The sequence below is a fragment of the Muscardinus avellanarius genome (genome assembly GCF_963383645.1).
Source record: "Muscardinus avellanarius genome assembly, chromosome: 4".
In the NCBI taxonomy this organism is placed as follows: Eukaryota; Metazoa; Chordata; class Mammalia; order Rodentia; family Gliridae; genus Muscardinus; species Muscardinus avellanarius.
This window is the reverse complement of record NC_137789.1, coordinates 83,290,263-83,305,989: the sequence shown is the minus strand read 5'-3', so window position 1 is coordinate 83,305,989 and position 15,727 is coordinate 83,290,263. Positions and strand designations below refer to the sequence as shown.

General features: G+C 40.4%; 1 protein-coding gene across 5 annotated transcripts in view; it reads right to left on the bottom strand.

The window, feature by feature from the left end:
• Positions 1 to 339: 339 nt before the first annotated feature.
• The window catches only part of LOC308262218 (acyl-protein thioesterase 1), a gene marked incomplete at both ends in the record, with an annotated part of 42,432 nt that continues 27,044 nt past the window's right edge, over positions 340 to 15,727 (bottom strand). For 3 of the 5 annotated variants that reach the window (XM_080694660.1, XM_080694661.1, XM_080694662.1), the window contains 5 exons: positions 340 to 393; positions 2,737 to 2,913; positions 5,824 to 5,925; positions 9,076 to 9,149; positions 14,698 to 14,768. In XM_080694660.1, coding sequence (XP_080550786.1) covers positions 340 to 393; positions 2,737 to 2,913; positions 5,824 to 5,925; positions 9,076 to 9,149; positions 14,698 to 14,768 — 478 coding nt within the window. The remainder of the gene's footprint in view (positions 394 to 2,736; positions 2,914 to 5,823; positions 5,926 to 9,075; positions 9,150 to 14,697; positions 14,769 to 15,727) is intronic. The other 2 variants (XM_080694663.1, XM_080694664.1) reach the window with 2 other exon arrangements.

Here is a 15,727-nt window from a genome sequence, read left to right as displayed (position 1 = left end):
CTTTTTTCTGAACACATTTTCATTAAGCATACTAGTAACTTTCAAAGGAGGTAATAAAAAATCTGGTTGAAATATTTTATTATTTTACTGAATTACATTTGAGAAAAAGAAGCAAGCTGCTTCACCCACTATAATACTAGTATATTTTAGATCATATACAAATATATGTAAAGAAACTTGAAGATCATCAACTTCCCATGAAGAGCCACTTAGTCTGTATCATTGGTGTATTTGCAAAACATGTTAACACTGCAAACATGGGAAGTCTCGGGATGGGGCACGGAGAAGACCTCTACTGCAGTGATGCTGGTGTGCTTCCACACAGGCCTCTGAGGGATGTCAGTCAATTGGAGGTAGGAGTTTATCAATGAATTGCTTGACATCCATCATTTCCTGTTTGGGATAAAGTGATTTAGTAAACAGCTGTTGTAAGCCAGAAATAAAATTCTTATCAAGATTTCATTAGTGAATTCCAAGTGGGTGTATAAGTAAGGTGAAACCACCGTTTTTATTACTGTAACAAAAAGGTATAAAAGAATAATGAGGCTGGGTGTGGTGGCGCGCACTTGTAATCTCAGCATTCAAGAGGCTTACACAGGAGGATCGTGGTTTGCGGACAGCCTCAGCTACTTAGTGATGCCCTTCGCAACTCAGTGAGACCCTGTTTCAAAATAAAGAATAATAAAAAAAAAAGGGGGGGGTTGGGGTATAGCTCAGAGGTAGAATCCCCCTGGGTCCCAACCTCAGTACTAAGGAAAAAAAGAAAAAATAATGAGGCTCTAACAGCAATGTTAAAACATTCCCTCTAGTATTATTGCACACTAAAATGATAGTTCCCAATTATTATTTACTTCTACAAACATGGGCTGCATTTCCCAATCCTTAAGTAAAATAAAACACTGGGGAATGAGGAAGTTTACAAGTGATAGTACCTACACCAATAAGTCTCAGTAAGTGTACAATTTCTGAACTGTCAGGGGTAAAAGCCTAGCTTTTACCACTCCCTCATTAGAGTGAAATGCTAGATCCACAGCATGAACTGCTTTGTGCCTTTCATAAGGAATTGTAAACAACTAACCATCTGAAAGAAAGCATGTGCCTGAGACTGGTCTGGAAAGACATGAATATACCAAGGATTTACTATGGAACAGATTTTTCCTGGAAGCCCCCGTGTCTGGCTCATAGTTTCCCATCTCCCTCAAACACATCTCTGCCTGCCATCAGCTCTTGCATCTCAAGGATTTGGCCTCACTGTTCTGCAAATTAGCCATGCAGAAAAGCTTCCACCTTATAATGTGGTCACTCGGAAAAGAGAAACACAGAGTGCTTTCCTAGCAAGTGTGAGGTTTTCAGTTCAATCCCAAAACCACTCCCCCCCACACAAACACAAAGAAAAAAAAGACAAGAACCAAAGTGTGAAAGTGTTCTATTTTACAACATCCTGAGACCCTGACACCACTCCCACATCCTGCTGCGCTTCCCCTCCTGCTCATTCAGCGCAATGTCCTCAAGTATGACTGCATAGGCACTCCCTCATTATGAGCAGGGATTCATGATGCACTGAATCCTCATCTCTCCTGAGTAGATGTCAAACACCCCTGTCCTTCTGGATAAATCATTTTACTACTCACTTCTTGTCCTAAAACAAATGATGATTTAACCAGGCCAAGTGGCTAGATAACAGTGCTTACTTGGACTACTGTGCTGCTTAGCATTCAGTCTTTAAGCCTTTTCAAGCCCTTATCCAGTGCCCCTTCATTTTTTGAAGTGGGGGTACTGGGATTGAAGTCAAGGGCTTTCTACCTCAAAGCTATACTCCCAGCTCGACTTTATCCTTTTATTTTGAAAAGGGTCTCACTAAGTTGCTAAGGCTGGCTCTGAACCTGCAATCCTCCTGTCTTAGCCTCCCAAGTATTAGGATCACAATTCCCTTCATTTTTATCAAGTGACCTCGATTAAAAAAAAAAAAAAAAAGAAAGAAATGGGGTATTGCTAGGTTGCTCCCAGCCTGATTTTATTCTTTTATTTTGAAAAGGGTCTCACTAAGTTGCTAAAGCTGTCTTCAAACCTGCAATCCTCCTGTATCAGCCTCCAAGTCCTGAGATTATAGGCATGTGCCACTACACCCAGCTAAATATTTGATTTTTCTTTTTTTTTTTTTTTTTTGCGGCACTGGGGATGGAACCCAGAGGCATTCTACCCCTGAGCTACACCTCCAGCCCTATTTTCTATTCTTCATTTTGAAACAGGGTCTCACTGAGTTGCAAAGGGCCTTCTCAGTACCTGAGGCTGTCCATGAACCATGATCCTCCTATCTCTGCCTCCCAAATGCTGGGATTACAAGCCTGGGCCACCACACCCAGCTTTGTTAAATTTAACGAATAAATTTCACTCAAAGACCTATAATTTAGTATGAACTCTTTAACTTCTTGTTTTCCTTTTTTGTGGGTCTGGATCTCAGGGGCATTCGACCTCTGAGCTACACCCCCTGCTTTATTTTTTATTCTTTATTTTGAAACAGTGTCTCACTGAGTTGGGAAGGGCCTCACTAAGTAGCTGAGGCTGTCCATGAACTGCAATCCTCCCGTGTCAGCCTCCCAAATGCTGGGATTACAAGTGTGCGCCACCATGCCCGGCTCTTTAACTCCTTTAAATCCAGAAGTATCAAATGTTATATCCTGAAAGTATAACATGGGAGAAGTTGCATCTATGGCTCTGATCACTCTAGCTACCTACCTGTTGACAAGAACTGTGCATCATGCCTTCGTAAATTTTGAAGGCTACATTGGCTGGATTTACCAATGTTTTTAGTTTTTCAACAGTAAGGGAACCAAACATTAGAGGAACTAATGGGTCACAATCTCCATGGCACTGAAGAATAGAAATATCTCTATTAACACCACTGATAGGACCCTGCCAAAAAAACAAAAACAAAAAACAGTGTTATTCAAATGTATAAACAGTATCCCAGACACTTAAAATTGTAGATAGATATGCACAGACATTATTATTCAGGTTATATTTGGCCAAAGAAATAAAGTTCCTTTCATCCTTATATTCCTCTCATTTTTTTTTGGTACTGGGGATTGAACCCAGAGGCATTCAACCTCCAAGATACACTCCAGCCCAATTTTCTTATTTTGAAACAAGATCTTACTAGGTTGCTGAAAGCCTCACTAAGTTGCAACGGCTGGCTTTGAACCTGTGATCCTACTGTCTCAGCCCCCCAAATACTGGGATTAGAAGCCATGCGCCAACACGCCCAGGTCTCACATCTTTATTTAAACTTCTGTAGTCTGAATGATTACCTTGCCTTGTAATACATGCCTTCCCAACAAATTATTTTTTTGAGGGGTACTGGGGATTGAACCCAAGATTCTAACTCAGAGCTACACCTTCAGCCCTGTCTTATTTTTTAAAATATACTTTTATTGATGCATTATACTTTCACATCACTGTGAAGTCCTGGGCGATAGGGACATATGTGCACACAGCACTTGGTAAGCTTCCTCCAGTTCCTTCCCCACTCTCCCCTTCCCCATACATGATATCGAGATTGGCACTGATAGCTTCTTATTTGTACATAATGTCAATGGAAGTGTTTCCTTTATTAATTCCCCTCCCTCCATTTTCCTGTACATTCGCTCACCGCTGGGGTTTGTCCTCCTTTATCTAAAGTCCCTCTTGTATTCCAATTACTCCATAGCTTCCAAATGAGAAACATATGACTGACCCTTCACTTTCTGTGACTAGCTAATCTCACTTAACATAATACTTTCAGGCCCATCCATTTTTATTTTATTTTACTTTTTGTGTGTGTGTGTGGTGCTGGGGATGGAATCCAGAGGCCTTTTACCTTGGGGCTACGCTCCCAGACCTATTTTCTATTTTATTTGGAAACAGGGTCTCACTAAGATGCTGAGAGCCTCACTCAGTAGCTGAAGCTGGCTTTGAACCTGTGCAATCCTCCTGTCTCATCCTCCCAAGCACGGGGATTACAAGCGTGCGCCACCACGCCCAGCTATTTTACTTTATTTTTGCAGTACTGGGATGGAACCCAGAGGCATTCTACCTCCGAGCTACATCCCCAAACCTATTTTTTTATTCTTTATTTTTTGAAACAGGGTCTCACTGAGTTGCAAAAGGCCTCACTAAGTAGCTGAGGCTGGCTTTGAACCTGCTCGATCTTCTTGTCTCAGGCTCCAACCATTTTTATTTTGAAACAGTCTTGCTAGGTTGCTGATAGTCTGAGGCTGTCTTCAAACCTGAGAACCTCCTATCTCAGCCTCCCAAGTATTAGTTTCTTAAAGTCAATTATATCTAAATTCATTCTTTTATTTTCACTTTCTTGATATGAGAATTAATCAGTAACTATTAAGAAACATTAGGTAAAACATGTTCTCTTCAGTTTTTATGTAACTGAATTAAATAAAACAGTCAATAAATAATACCTATTATGTGCAAGACACCTAACAGTTACTAGTGCCATAACAAAATCTCAGGCTGAAAACTATTTGGGACCCAGGAAGGGTGGCGTATGCTTATAATCCAAGTACTTGGGAAGCTGAGACAGGGGGATCACAGGCTCAAGGACAGCCTCAGAAAAATAGCGAGGCTCTCCTCAACCTAGTGAGACACTGTTTCAAATTAAGAGTAAAGGGCTGGGCACAGTGGCACACGCTTGTAATCCCTGCGCTTGGTAGGTGGAGACAGGGGGATCACACAGGTTTGAAGCCAGCCACGTGCACTGGCTTAAGAGACCCTGTTTTTAAATAAAAAAGTATAAAAATAGGTCTGGGAGTTTAGCCCAGAGGTAGAAGGGTTTTCAGGAACCCCAGTACCACCAACAAAACAAAACAAAACAAAACAAACAAGAAAACAAAATAAGAGTAAAATAGGGATGGGGTTGTAGCATGGAGGTAGAATGCCCCTGGATTCAATGCCCAGAACCACAAAAAAAAAAAAAAAAAAAAAAAGGAAAAATACATTTGTGGATGGGGGTGCAGCTAAGAGATAGTTTGCCTGCCCAGTATGTACAAGGCTCTGGGTTTGATCCCAGGCACTGGAAAAAAAAAGAAGACAAAAAAGAATCTGAAAATAAATGTCTATATCTCCTGTGTGTACTAAATACTGCTTTGCTGTTGAATATTGAGAAATTATTTTCTATGGTAAAATTCTATTATCACTGAAAATATTAAACATTGCAAATAGCTCTAATTTTCAAATACATCCTAAAATATTATCAAATCTTCAAATATAAAATTTATGACAGTATGGCTTATGTTTTACCCATTTCTATACAATCCACAACAAAGATGGTAGAGTATATAGATAAAACCTAGTAACATCACAAAAGTCCAAGGAAAGTGTGTGTGTGTGTGTGTGTGTGTCTCACTAGGGATTGAATTCTGGGGCATTCTTACCTCTGAGCTGCACTCCCAGCTCTATTTTATTCTTTATTTTGCAGAGGGCCTCACAAATTGCTGAAGCTGGCTCAAAACCTACGATCTTCTTGTCTCAGCCTCCCAAGTACAAGTGTGTGCTACCACACTGAGCTCAAGAAAATTCTTTTAAAGGATGACTGATATAAATTGTGGACTCCAGGTAGAATGACATATCACTCTGGGTTCACCAACTGTACCAGAGGTTACAGAGGGTAAATGGGACTTTGTGCTATGAGCTAAATTTTGCTATAAATCTAAAATGGCTCTTTAAAAAAAAAATAACGTTCATTAATTTAAGGAAAAATGATGATCGTCTCCCCAACATTATCTGCTACGACTTAGCTCTGAGATTTCATATGGTATGCATCAATCAGGTTACCTGTGGGAATGAGGACCTAAGTGGAAGCCAGCAGCTGAGCGCAGTGACCCCTGCCAGTTTCTGTTGCGTGGTGAGAGCGGTGTATAAAGACAGGGCTCCTCCCTGGAAAGCAAGCAGGGACAGTCACCAGGATGCACAATCTGCCAAGAGCGAGGCAGGAGATTTCCTGTTATTAATGATGCTCATAAAGAAAACCAAACTGAGTGGCCGATAACAAATCAAATTAGGCCAACAGAAGAAATGCCTGCTCATAAGGGGCACAGTTCTGTACACCACCAGAACATACCAACCACCTGATCAACCAACAAACTGTGATAGTACTATAAATAGCTAACAGCATGCCTGAGCAATGTTCTGAATTCATAATCATCAGGCTTTAATTGATCTTATGTTCTCAAAGAGGAGGTCAAGATAGTAAGGACTATGGGGCAGACACCTGAGAGTGCCTGCTCCCCAGCTCACAGTATCTTGTGCCACAGGCCAACAACTGTCAGCTACCTAGATGTTTGTCATTCCGACAGAGCCCAAGACTCACTTTAGCACAGGAGAACACAAAAGTCCTTCTCACCCCAGACAGTGATGTTCTTTTTCCTAGGACTGTAGACTTGGGATTCAGTAACTGCCAGGCAGTCTCTGTGCCGCTGGAACTATATAACATCTCACCTCAAGAAAAGCTACAGGTTTCAAAAGCTACAGTTTCAACATTAGATGGAAAAGCAAACAAAGCTGCTAAAGAGAAAAAGAGATGCAGGTGGGGGAGAAAGTCCTGATGGTTTTCCAGGTCCTAGCTACTTCCGGAGACCTTGCTCTATCTTCATCCACAGTCTCTTAAATATCACATGACACACCAGAACTTATTCCTTCTTGCTCAATCCCACTGTGTCCATCACCCTACATATAGAACATCTATAAAACCTGTAAAAGTTTATAGGACACAAGACATGATGGGTTTTAAGATATTAGAAATGTTTTTTTGTAGGCAATAATGAATGTATCTCAATGACTATGATGTGAACTTATTTTAAATTAAACAATTCTTGTCTCAAGATGTGTATAATTAGCTGGGCATGATGGTGCACAGTTGTAATCCCAGCACTTGGGAGGCCGAGATAGGAGGATTGCATAGGTTTGAAGCCAGCCTCAGCTACTTAGTGAGGCTCTCAGCAACTTAGTGAGACCCTGTTTCCAAATAAAGTATGAAATAGGTCCAGGAGTGTAGCCCAGAGGTAGAAGGCCCCTGGGTTCCACCCCCAGTACCCCTCCAAAAAAAAACCAGAAAGATGTGCATAAGTGTGTACATCTTAACAATCATAACAATAATACTTTTTTCTGTCTCTATCAACAATATGTTTATGTTGAATTCTATTGTCTAAATGATTCTACAATTCTGACATTTCCATAAAAGAAAACTAAGTTGTTGATTTAGAAGATCTACATATTAGCGCCGGGCGTGGTGGCGCACGCTTGTAATCCCCGCGCTTGGGAGGCGGAGACAGGAGGATCGCGCAGGTTCCAAGCCAGCCGTGCTGGCGTAAGAGACCCTGTTTCAAAAATATAAAATAGGTCTGGGAGTGTAGCCCAGAGGAAGAAGGGCTTCCAGGAACCCCAGTACCACCAAAAAAAAAAAAAAAAAAAAAAGAAGATCTACATACTAGAACATTCTCAGGACATGTTACGTGAACAAAGGGTAAAAAGCTGAAGTTAAGGTGTAAAGCCAATATAAAAAACTGGCTGTTAACATAGAGAATGTTGATGAAAGTTCTTTTTCCAACAAAGAAACAAAGATGCCAAAATAAACATCACACTATTTATACCAAAAACTTATTTATTTTACATGGCCAAAAAGAGGAAGCAATTGTCTCATCTTATTATTCCTGCTAATAGTCTCTTTCCTACTACAGGGGCATATGCCTATGTTAGCAGATTCTAGTTAATTAAAATGGTATGTGGTATTAGAAACCTATATGTAGTGTATTATGGTTATTTTAAGAAAATATATTGTAGGTTCTAATGGGGATTGAGCCTGTATTGATTGTTAATAAGAGCTGTACTAATGGCTAATAATAAGATTTCATACTTAGGCAAAACAATAAAATCCTTTTTTCTGCCTCTAAGCTGTCAGCTAAGAGCTGCAGCCAATATTGACCTCGGTCAGCTAAAAGTTAGCTGTTAGCCCAGCTAACCATGGAATGTTAAAACAAACACTCAATTCTCACTGTAGTTTAAATTAAGAGAACCCTATATTAATTACCAAGTACACAAAAGAGTTATAGCCCAAAGTCTTCATACTTTAATGGCAAGCTTGTACATAATAACTTCTAATAGATACAGATAAAAATGGTTAAAAACTCCCCAAGGACACGGGAATATGGTATAGGCCTTCTCCAAAGTGGGCACATCATGTAACTCCTGCCTTTGTTAACTAAGTAACACATCTTGGTCATAAACCTAACAAGAAAGGCTAACACTATGGAAATAATTGGTGGACCTGTACCTGCATTAGGTGGGGGGGGAGGGGGGGTAAAAAGACTATTAGCTAAGTATGATGGGAAAAAGAAGATAATGAATTCATATAAAAACTGTTCTATATCCAAAAATTTCAGTGTCTTCTTTTCTTTTATTTTTTTTGGGGTGGTGGTGGTGGTACTGGGGTTCCTGGATGCCCTTCTACCTCCGGGCTATATTCCCAGACCTAAATTTATATTTTTATTTTGAAACAGGGTCTCTTAAGCCAGCGCGGCTGCCTTCGAACCTGCGCGATCCTCCTGTCTCCGCCTCCCAAGCGCGGGGATTACAAGCGTGCACCACCACGCCCGGCTTCGGTGTCTTATTTTCAAGTTACTTCACCATATCACTCTCTGATATAGTGCTTTATAATTTCTGTCCCATCTTTCTGCCTTTGTAATAATAAAAACTGATTAAACTTACAGTAAATAGTGCTGGCTATTCTTTTCTAAAAGTAGCTAAGCACAAGACCCACATCAACATCTCATACCATAACAGGTTCCAATCAATTAACTTAATTGATTCTGAAAACAATATAACAGGTAAAGACTATTGCTAAAGAGATAGGAAAGCATAAAAGCAAAAATGTATAGGCAGTAGAAATGAGTTTCAGTTCAACTGAACTTAATTCAGTATTAATATTAGTCAAGATTCTGTAACTTCTTAGAAAAATAATTTTTTCATAGAAAAAGGATTGAAACCAACAATTCTCAGATAAATATTAAGATACTATGAACTTTATCTTACCTGAGAAAATCCTCCCAAAATAATTCTGTTAGAAGGAATGCCATTCTTCACCTCTTGATCTATTAAAGCTTTTACTAGAAACAACAAGAAAGTCAATCACAAATATTTTCTTTTTAAAAATTTTTTTGGTACTGGGATGAAACCCAGGGGCATTCTACCTCCGAGCTACATCCAGCCCTATTTTTTTGTGTGTGTGTGTGTGTGTGGTACTGGGGTTCCTGGAAACCCTTCTACCTCCGGGCTAAACTCCCAGACCTATTTTTATATTTATTTGGAAACAGGGTCTCTTAAACCAGCATGACTGGCTTCAAACCTGCACAATCCTAATTTCTCTGCCTCCCAAGCGTGGGAATTACAAGCGTGAGCCACGCCCAGCCCAGCCTTATTTTTTAGTTTGAAATAGGGTCTTAGTTGCAAAGGGCCTCATAAGTAGCTAAGGCTGTCCGCAAACCATGATCCTCTAGTCTCAGCCTCCTAAATACTGGGATTACAAATGTGAGCCATCATGCCTGGCTCCACAGATATTTTCAAAGTTAAGCCCACTGATATAACTTAAAATAGGAAAGAGATAAGAAAAAGCCAGGTGTGGTGGCTCATGTTTATAATCCCAGTACTTGGAAGGCCAAGACAGGAGGATCGCAGGTTCGAAGCCAGCCTCAGGTACTTAGTGAGGCCCTCAGTAACTCAGTGAGAACCTGTTTCAAAATAAAGAATAAAAAATATAGTTGGGGTATAGCTCAGAGGTAGAAGACCCCTGATTTCAATCTCCAGTACCATCAAAAGAGTAATAAATAAATAAAATAAAGGAAAAAAGATAAAAAGGAACAGAAAATAAAAGTACATTCAGATGGAAATGAGTGAAAAACTTAAAAGAATTCCATTAAAATATACTTTCATTATAAAACATCTCAGATGTTGCAGGATCTACACAACCTAAAATTTCAATTATTTCTTGTTACATACTTTGTACCAGTTCCCTCATCAAAAGGTGGACATTCGCTGGATGTGGTGGCGCATGCTTGTAATCTCAGCCCTTGGGAGGCTGAGACAGGAGGATTGCACAAGTTTGAAGCCAGCCTCAGATACTTAGTGTGGCTCTCAGCAACTTAGTGAGACTCTGTTTCTAAATAAAGTATAAAATAGTATAAAATAGGTCTGGGATGTAGAAAAGCCCTGGGTTCCACCCCCATTATCACATAAAAAAATAAAATAATAAATAAAGATGGACATTCTTGTTAAATGTGCTGGCACACACCTATAATCCCAGCTACTAAAAAGGCCAAGGCCAACCTGGGAAATTTAGCAAGACTTCTGTTTCAAAATAAAAAAAATGGGAATATAGCTCAGTGGTACGACACTTGCCTAGCATGCTCAAGGCCCTGGGCTCAATTCCCAGCACAGACAGACAGACAGACAGACAGACAGAAAGACAGACAGACAGACATGTGAGGTACTTGTAATCCCAGTATCTGGGGGGCTGAGACAGGTTCGTAGGCAGCCTCAGCTACTTAGTGAGGCCCTCTACAACATATTGAGTTACTGTATCAAAATAAAGAATAGAAAAAAAATCTGGGGGTATAGTCAGAGGTAAAATGCCCCTGGGTTCAATCCCCAGTACTGAAAAGAGAGAGGAGAGGCTACACTCTAACTTGTGAAATTTCGGCTTCAGGCTCCAGAATAGCTGGGATTACAGGCACTATGCCTGGTTTAAAAGTTATTTTTGAATATTTGGGAGGCTTAGACAGGAGGACTGTAGGTTTGAGTCCAGCCTCAGCAGTTTGGTGAGCCCTTCAGCAAACTAGCAAGATCCTGTTTTAAAATAAAAAATAAGCTGGACGTGGTGGTGCACACTTGTAATCCCAGCACTTAGGAGGCTGAGACAGGAGGATTGCACAAGTTTAAAGCCAGCCTCAGCCACTTAGTGAGGTTCTCAGCAACTTGATGAGACCCTGTTTCCAAATAAAGTATAATATAGGTCTGGGAGTATAGCCCGGAGGTAGAAAAGCTCCTGGGTTCCACCCCTAGTATCAAAAAAAAAAAAAAAAAAAGCTGGGTGTGGTGGTTACATGTAATCTCAGTATGTGGGAGGCCATAGCAGGAGGATGGAAGACTGGAGGATAGCCTCAGCAAGTAGCAAGAATATCATCAACCTAGCAAGACAGTTTCAAAATAGAAATAACATTGAGCTGGGTATGTATCTCGAAGGTAGAACGCATCTGGGTTTAATACCTAGTACCATAAAAATAATGAATTAATTAAATGAAAAACTATAAAGGTCTTAGAGTACAGCTCAGAGGAAGAATGCTCCTGGACCTAATCCTCAGTACAAAAAATATGTTATTTTTGTTTTACATAAAATTTAGCTCTTAGAATTAGTATGAAAAAGCAAGGGAGGGAAATCCGACTAATGCAAAAAGAACAGGACAAAAGCCAGGCGTGGAGGCGCATGCTTTTAATTTCAGCATTTTTTTAATTTACTTTTTGTTTATTTTTAATTTTTTATTGGTACATTATAGTCATATACCTTAATCGAGTACATGATGGTAGAGGCATACATGCATTTTGTTTTATTTTAAAACAGGGTCTTGCTAGGTTGCCTAAGTACTGAGATTGCAGTATACCACCACACCTGGCTCTCTAAGATGTGTGTGTGTGTGTGTGTGTGTGTGTGTGTGTGTGTGTGCGTGTGTGTGTGATACTAAATATTAAACCCAGGGCATTTTACCTCTGAGCTGCTACACTCCCACGTCTATTTTATTTTTATTTTGAATCAGGGTCTTACTAGGTTGATGAGTCTCACTACTTGCTGGGATTCACCTTGAATCTACAATCCTCTGTCTCAGCCTCTCAAGTAATGGAATTATAGGTATGTACCACCACACACAGCTCTTTCTCCAAAATCTTTTTGTTGTTGTTGTTGATTTTTTTGTGTGCAGTACTGGGGATGGAACCCAGGGGCATTCTTAGAGCTATACCCCAGCACTTTTTATTTTTTATTTTATAATTTATTTTTATTTCTATTTTTTTTTTTTGCGGGTCTGAGGATGGAGTCCAGGGGCATGCGACCTCTGAACTACACCCTCTGCCCTGTTTATTTGTTTGTTTGTTTGTTTATTTTGTGGGTCTGGGGATGGAACCCAGGGGCATTTGACCCCCGAGCTACACTCCCTGCCCTATTTTTTTTTTTTTTTTTTTTGTGGCACTAGGGGTGGAACCCAGAGGCTTTCTACTTCTGGGCTATACTCACAGACCTATTTTCTATTTATTTGGAAACAGGGTCTCACTAAGTTGCTGAGAGCCTCACTCAGTAGCTGAGGCTGGCTTTGAACCTGTGTAATCCTCCTGTCTCAGCCTCCCAAGTGCAGGGATTACAAGCGTGCGCCACCACACCCGGCCCCTGTCATATTTTTTATTCTTTATTTTGAAACAGGGTCTCACTTAGTTGCAGAGGGCCTTACTGAGTAGCTGAGGCTTTTCACAAACTGCAATCATCCTGTCTCAGTCTCCCAAATGCTGGGATTACAAGCATGTGCGCCACCATGCCAGGCTCCCTATTTTTTAATCTTTAATTTGAAATGATCTAAGTTGCGGAGGGCCTCACTAAGTAACTGAGATTGTCTGAGAACCAACTTAGTGAGACCCAGTCTTAGCCGCCCGAATGCTAGGATTACAAGTGTGCACCACCATGCCTGGCTCTTATTCTTTATTTCGAAACAAATTTCACTGAGTTGCAAAAGGCCTCACTAAGTAGCTGAGTTTGTCCACAGAGATCTTCCTGTCTCAGCCTCCCAAATGCTGGGATTGCAAGTGTAATTACACTAACCTGGCTCTCCAAGATCTTAATAGAGCTTTTTAAAAAGAATGAAAGGCTTACCTGATTAGGTTTTTAATCTATTTTATAAAGTTTCAAAAACGATAAAAGTAAAAGAGCAGTAGACTGATTCCCTTGGAATCCTTCCTTTGCCTACCCCCCCCCCTTTTTAATGGTACTGGAGATGAAACCCTGGGGCATTCTAGCCCTGAGCCATACCCTCAGCCATATTTTATATTCTTTATTTTGAACCAGGGTCTCACTAAGTTGCAAAAGGTCTCACTAAGTAGCTGAGGCCGGCAGTAAACCATGATCCTCCTGTCTCAGCCTCCCAAGTACTGGGATCACAAGCGTGTGCCACCATGTCCTGCTTGGCCCTTTTTAAATCACCTCAATCCTGCAACTATCAATTCACAGCCAGGCTTGCTTTACTAATTCCCACCCACACCCAAATTACTCTGAAGTCAATCCATATCATCACATGGAACCAGGTGTGGAGGTACACACTTATAATCCCAGTACTTGGAAGGCTGAGACAGGAGGATCTCAGGTTTGCAGCTAGCCTCAGCTACTTAATGGGGTCCTCTGAAACTTAGTGAGACCCTGTTTCAAAATAAAAAATAAAAAATAGGACTGGGGATGTAGCTTGGAGGTAGAATGCCCTGGATTCCATCTCCAGTATTGCAAAAATAAAAGTTCTTATAAATATTCAGTAGATAACATGAAAAAGAAAAGGATGTTTTCTTCCATGCATTACAAACTATCTGTCGCTGAGTTAGTTTTCTTTATGTTTTCACCCACAAAAAAAAAAGCTCAGTTACCATAAAGAAGAATGGGGAGCCGGGCGTGATGGTGCATGCTTGTAATCCCCACGCTTGGGAGGCAGAGACAGAATGATGGAACAGGTTCGAAGCCAGCCATGCTGGCTTAAGAGACCCTGTTTCCAAATAAAAAAGTATAAAATAGGTCTGGGAGTGTAGCCGGAGGTAGAAGGGTTTCCAGGAACCCCAGTACCACCAAAAAAAAAAAAAAAAAAAAAAAAAAAAGAATGGATAGGCTCTGGCAATTCTGTAAAACCTAACATACTGAACAGGTTTTAAGTGAGGTCATTTACAGGAGGAAACCAGCTTTTAAATGGCTAAGCAGCTGGGCGTGGTGGCACATGCTTGTAATCCCAGCTCTTGAGAGGCCGAGACAAGAGGATCACACAGGTTCAAAGCCAGCCTCAGCTACTGAGTAAGGCTCTCAGCATCTTAGTGAGACCCTGTTTCCAAATAAAATAGAAAATAGGTCTGGGAGTATAGCCTGGAAGTAGAAAAGCCTGGGTTCCACTCTCATTACCACAAAAAAAAAAAAAAAAAAAAAAAAAAAGCTAAGCAGTTAAACGGTGGCATCCATTATTACCACACTAAAAATCACAACACCATTTTCATTTTATTACTTTTACATGACTTATGTCATCACTTTTATTACTACTTCAAGTCTCCTGAGGGAAGATAATTGGCCACAACTACTAAAGACTGCGCTATTTTCTCCACTGCTTTACACTCTTAGGTAGCCACCAGAGCTGAAGCTTGATAAATGCCACTTTCCCCATCCACCTTACCTCCACTGTAGGCAAGTAATGCAGACATGGTGGACCACCATGCAGACCACCACCATGGCAAACAAATTAGAGAGTGACAAAAAAGGAAGGAAACAGCTCTGCCTCCTGAGATTGTATAGCTATGCCATCTTTAGTCAATATGAACTGAACTACTGGACCAACTAAAACATTTATAGATGCCTTTTGTTTTTAATTCTATACTTACCATTTTCTGCAGCCTGTTTAATTCCGGGTTCATCTTCCTGAGAATCTGGTGAAAGCCCAATAATATCAAACCTAGAAAAATAAGGCCAAATCTTAAAAAAGCCATTTGATTCTAAGATTTTTTTTTTTTCTTGCAGTACTGGGGATGGAACCCAGAGTCATTCTACACCCAAGCCACACCCCCAGCCATATTTTTTATTATTTTGAAACAGGGTCTCACTGAGTTGCAAAGGGCCTCACCTCATTAAGCAGCTGAGGCTGGCCACGAACTGCAATCCTCCTGTCTCAGCCTCCCAAATGCTGGGATTCAAACCTGTACCACCATGCCCAGCTTTAAGATAGTATATTCTTGGTAAATATATTTTCCTAAAGTCATGGTTGGATGGGAAGCACTAACCAAAGGTACATTATAGAACAGGAAACAGTTTCTAATACTGAAAAGTTACAGCATCATACAATTTTATGGTGAGAAAAGCTTAAAAAATTCCTTAGTTCAACTTACATTCAAGCAAAAGTATCTTTCAGGATTTCATTCCATGGTCCTGAAATATTTGTAATACATTCTAGCTCCTCATACCCCTTCTGCTATACTGCAGTCACTGCAGTGGAAAAGTTACCTTTCTGTATCACGTTGCTATTGTATGTGCTACCTCATATCCATCAAACATAGGTTCTTATTCTGATCTTTGTCCATATTCTGCAAAACTTCCATTATGCATTGTAGCCTCTTCAAACCAGAAACCAAGGGAAGCCTTCCGCTGGCCCTAATTCTCTACCTGGTTTTATGCTTACATACTCACATTATGGTCTCTAGCATCATTAGGTAGAAATTTTTAGTTCAGGAATGGAGATTTTGCAAAATTTGCCAAGGAATCTAAGTAGATAAAAAAGGAAGTTCTAGGTGGTTAGGATAAGTGGAGGGGACAAGAAGAAAACAGACTAGAGTCCCTGGCTGCATCTCAGAATGAACAGTGTAGGAACAGAGAAAAAAATTCAAGGATTTGTAACAAGTTTGCACACTAATAAATGTG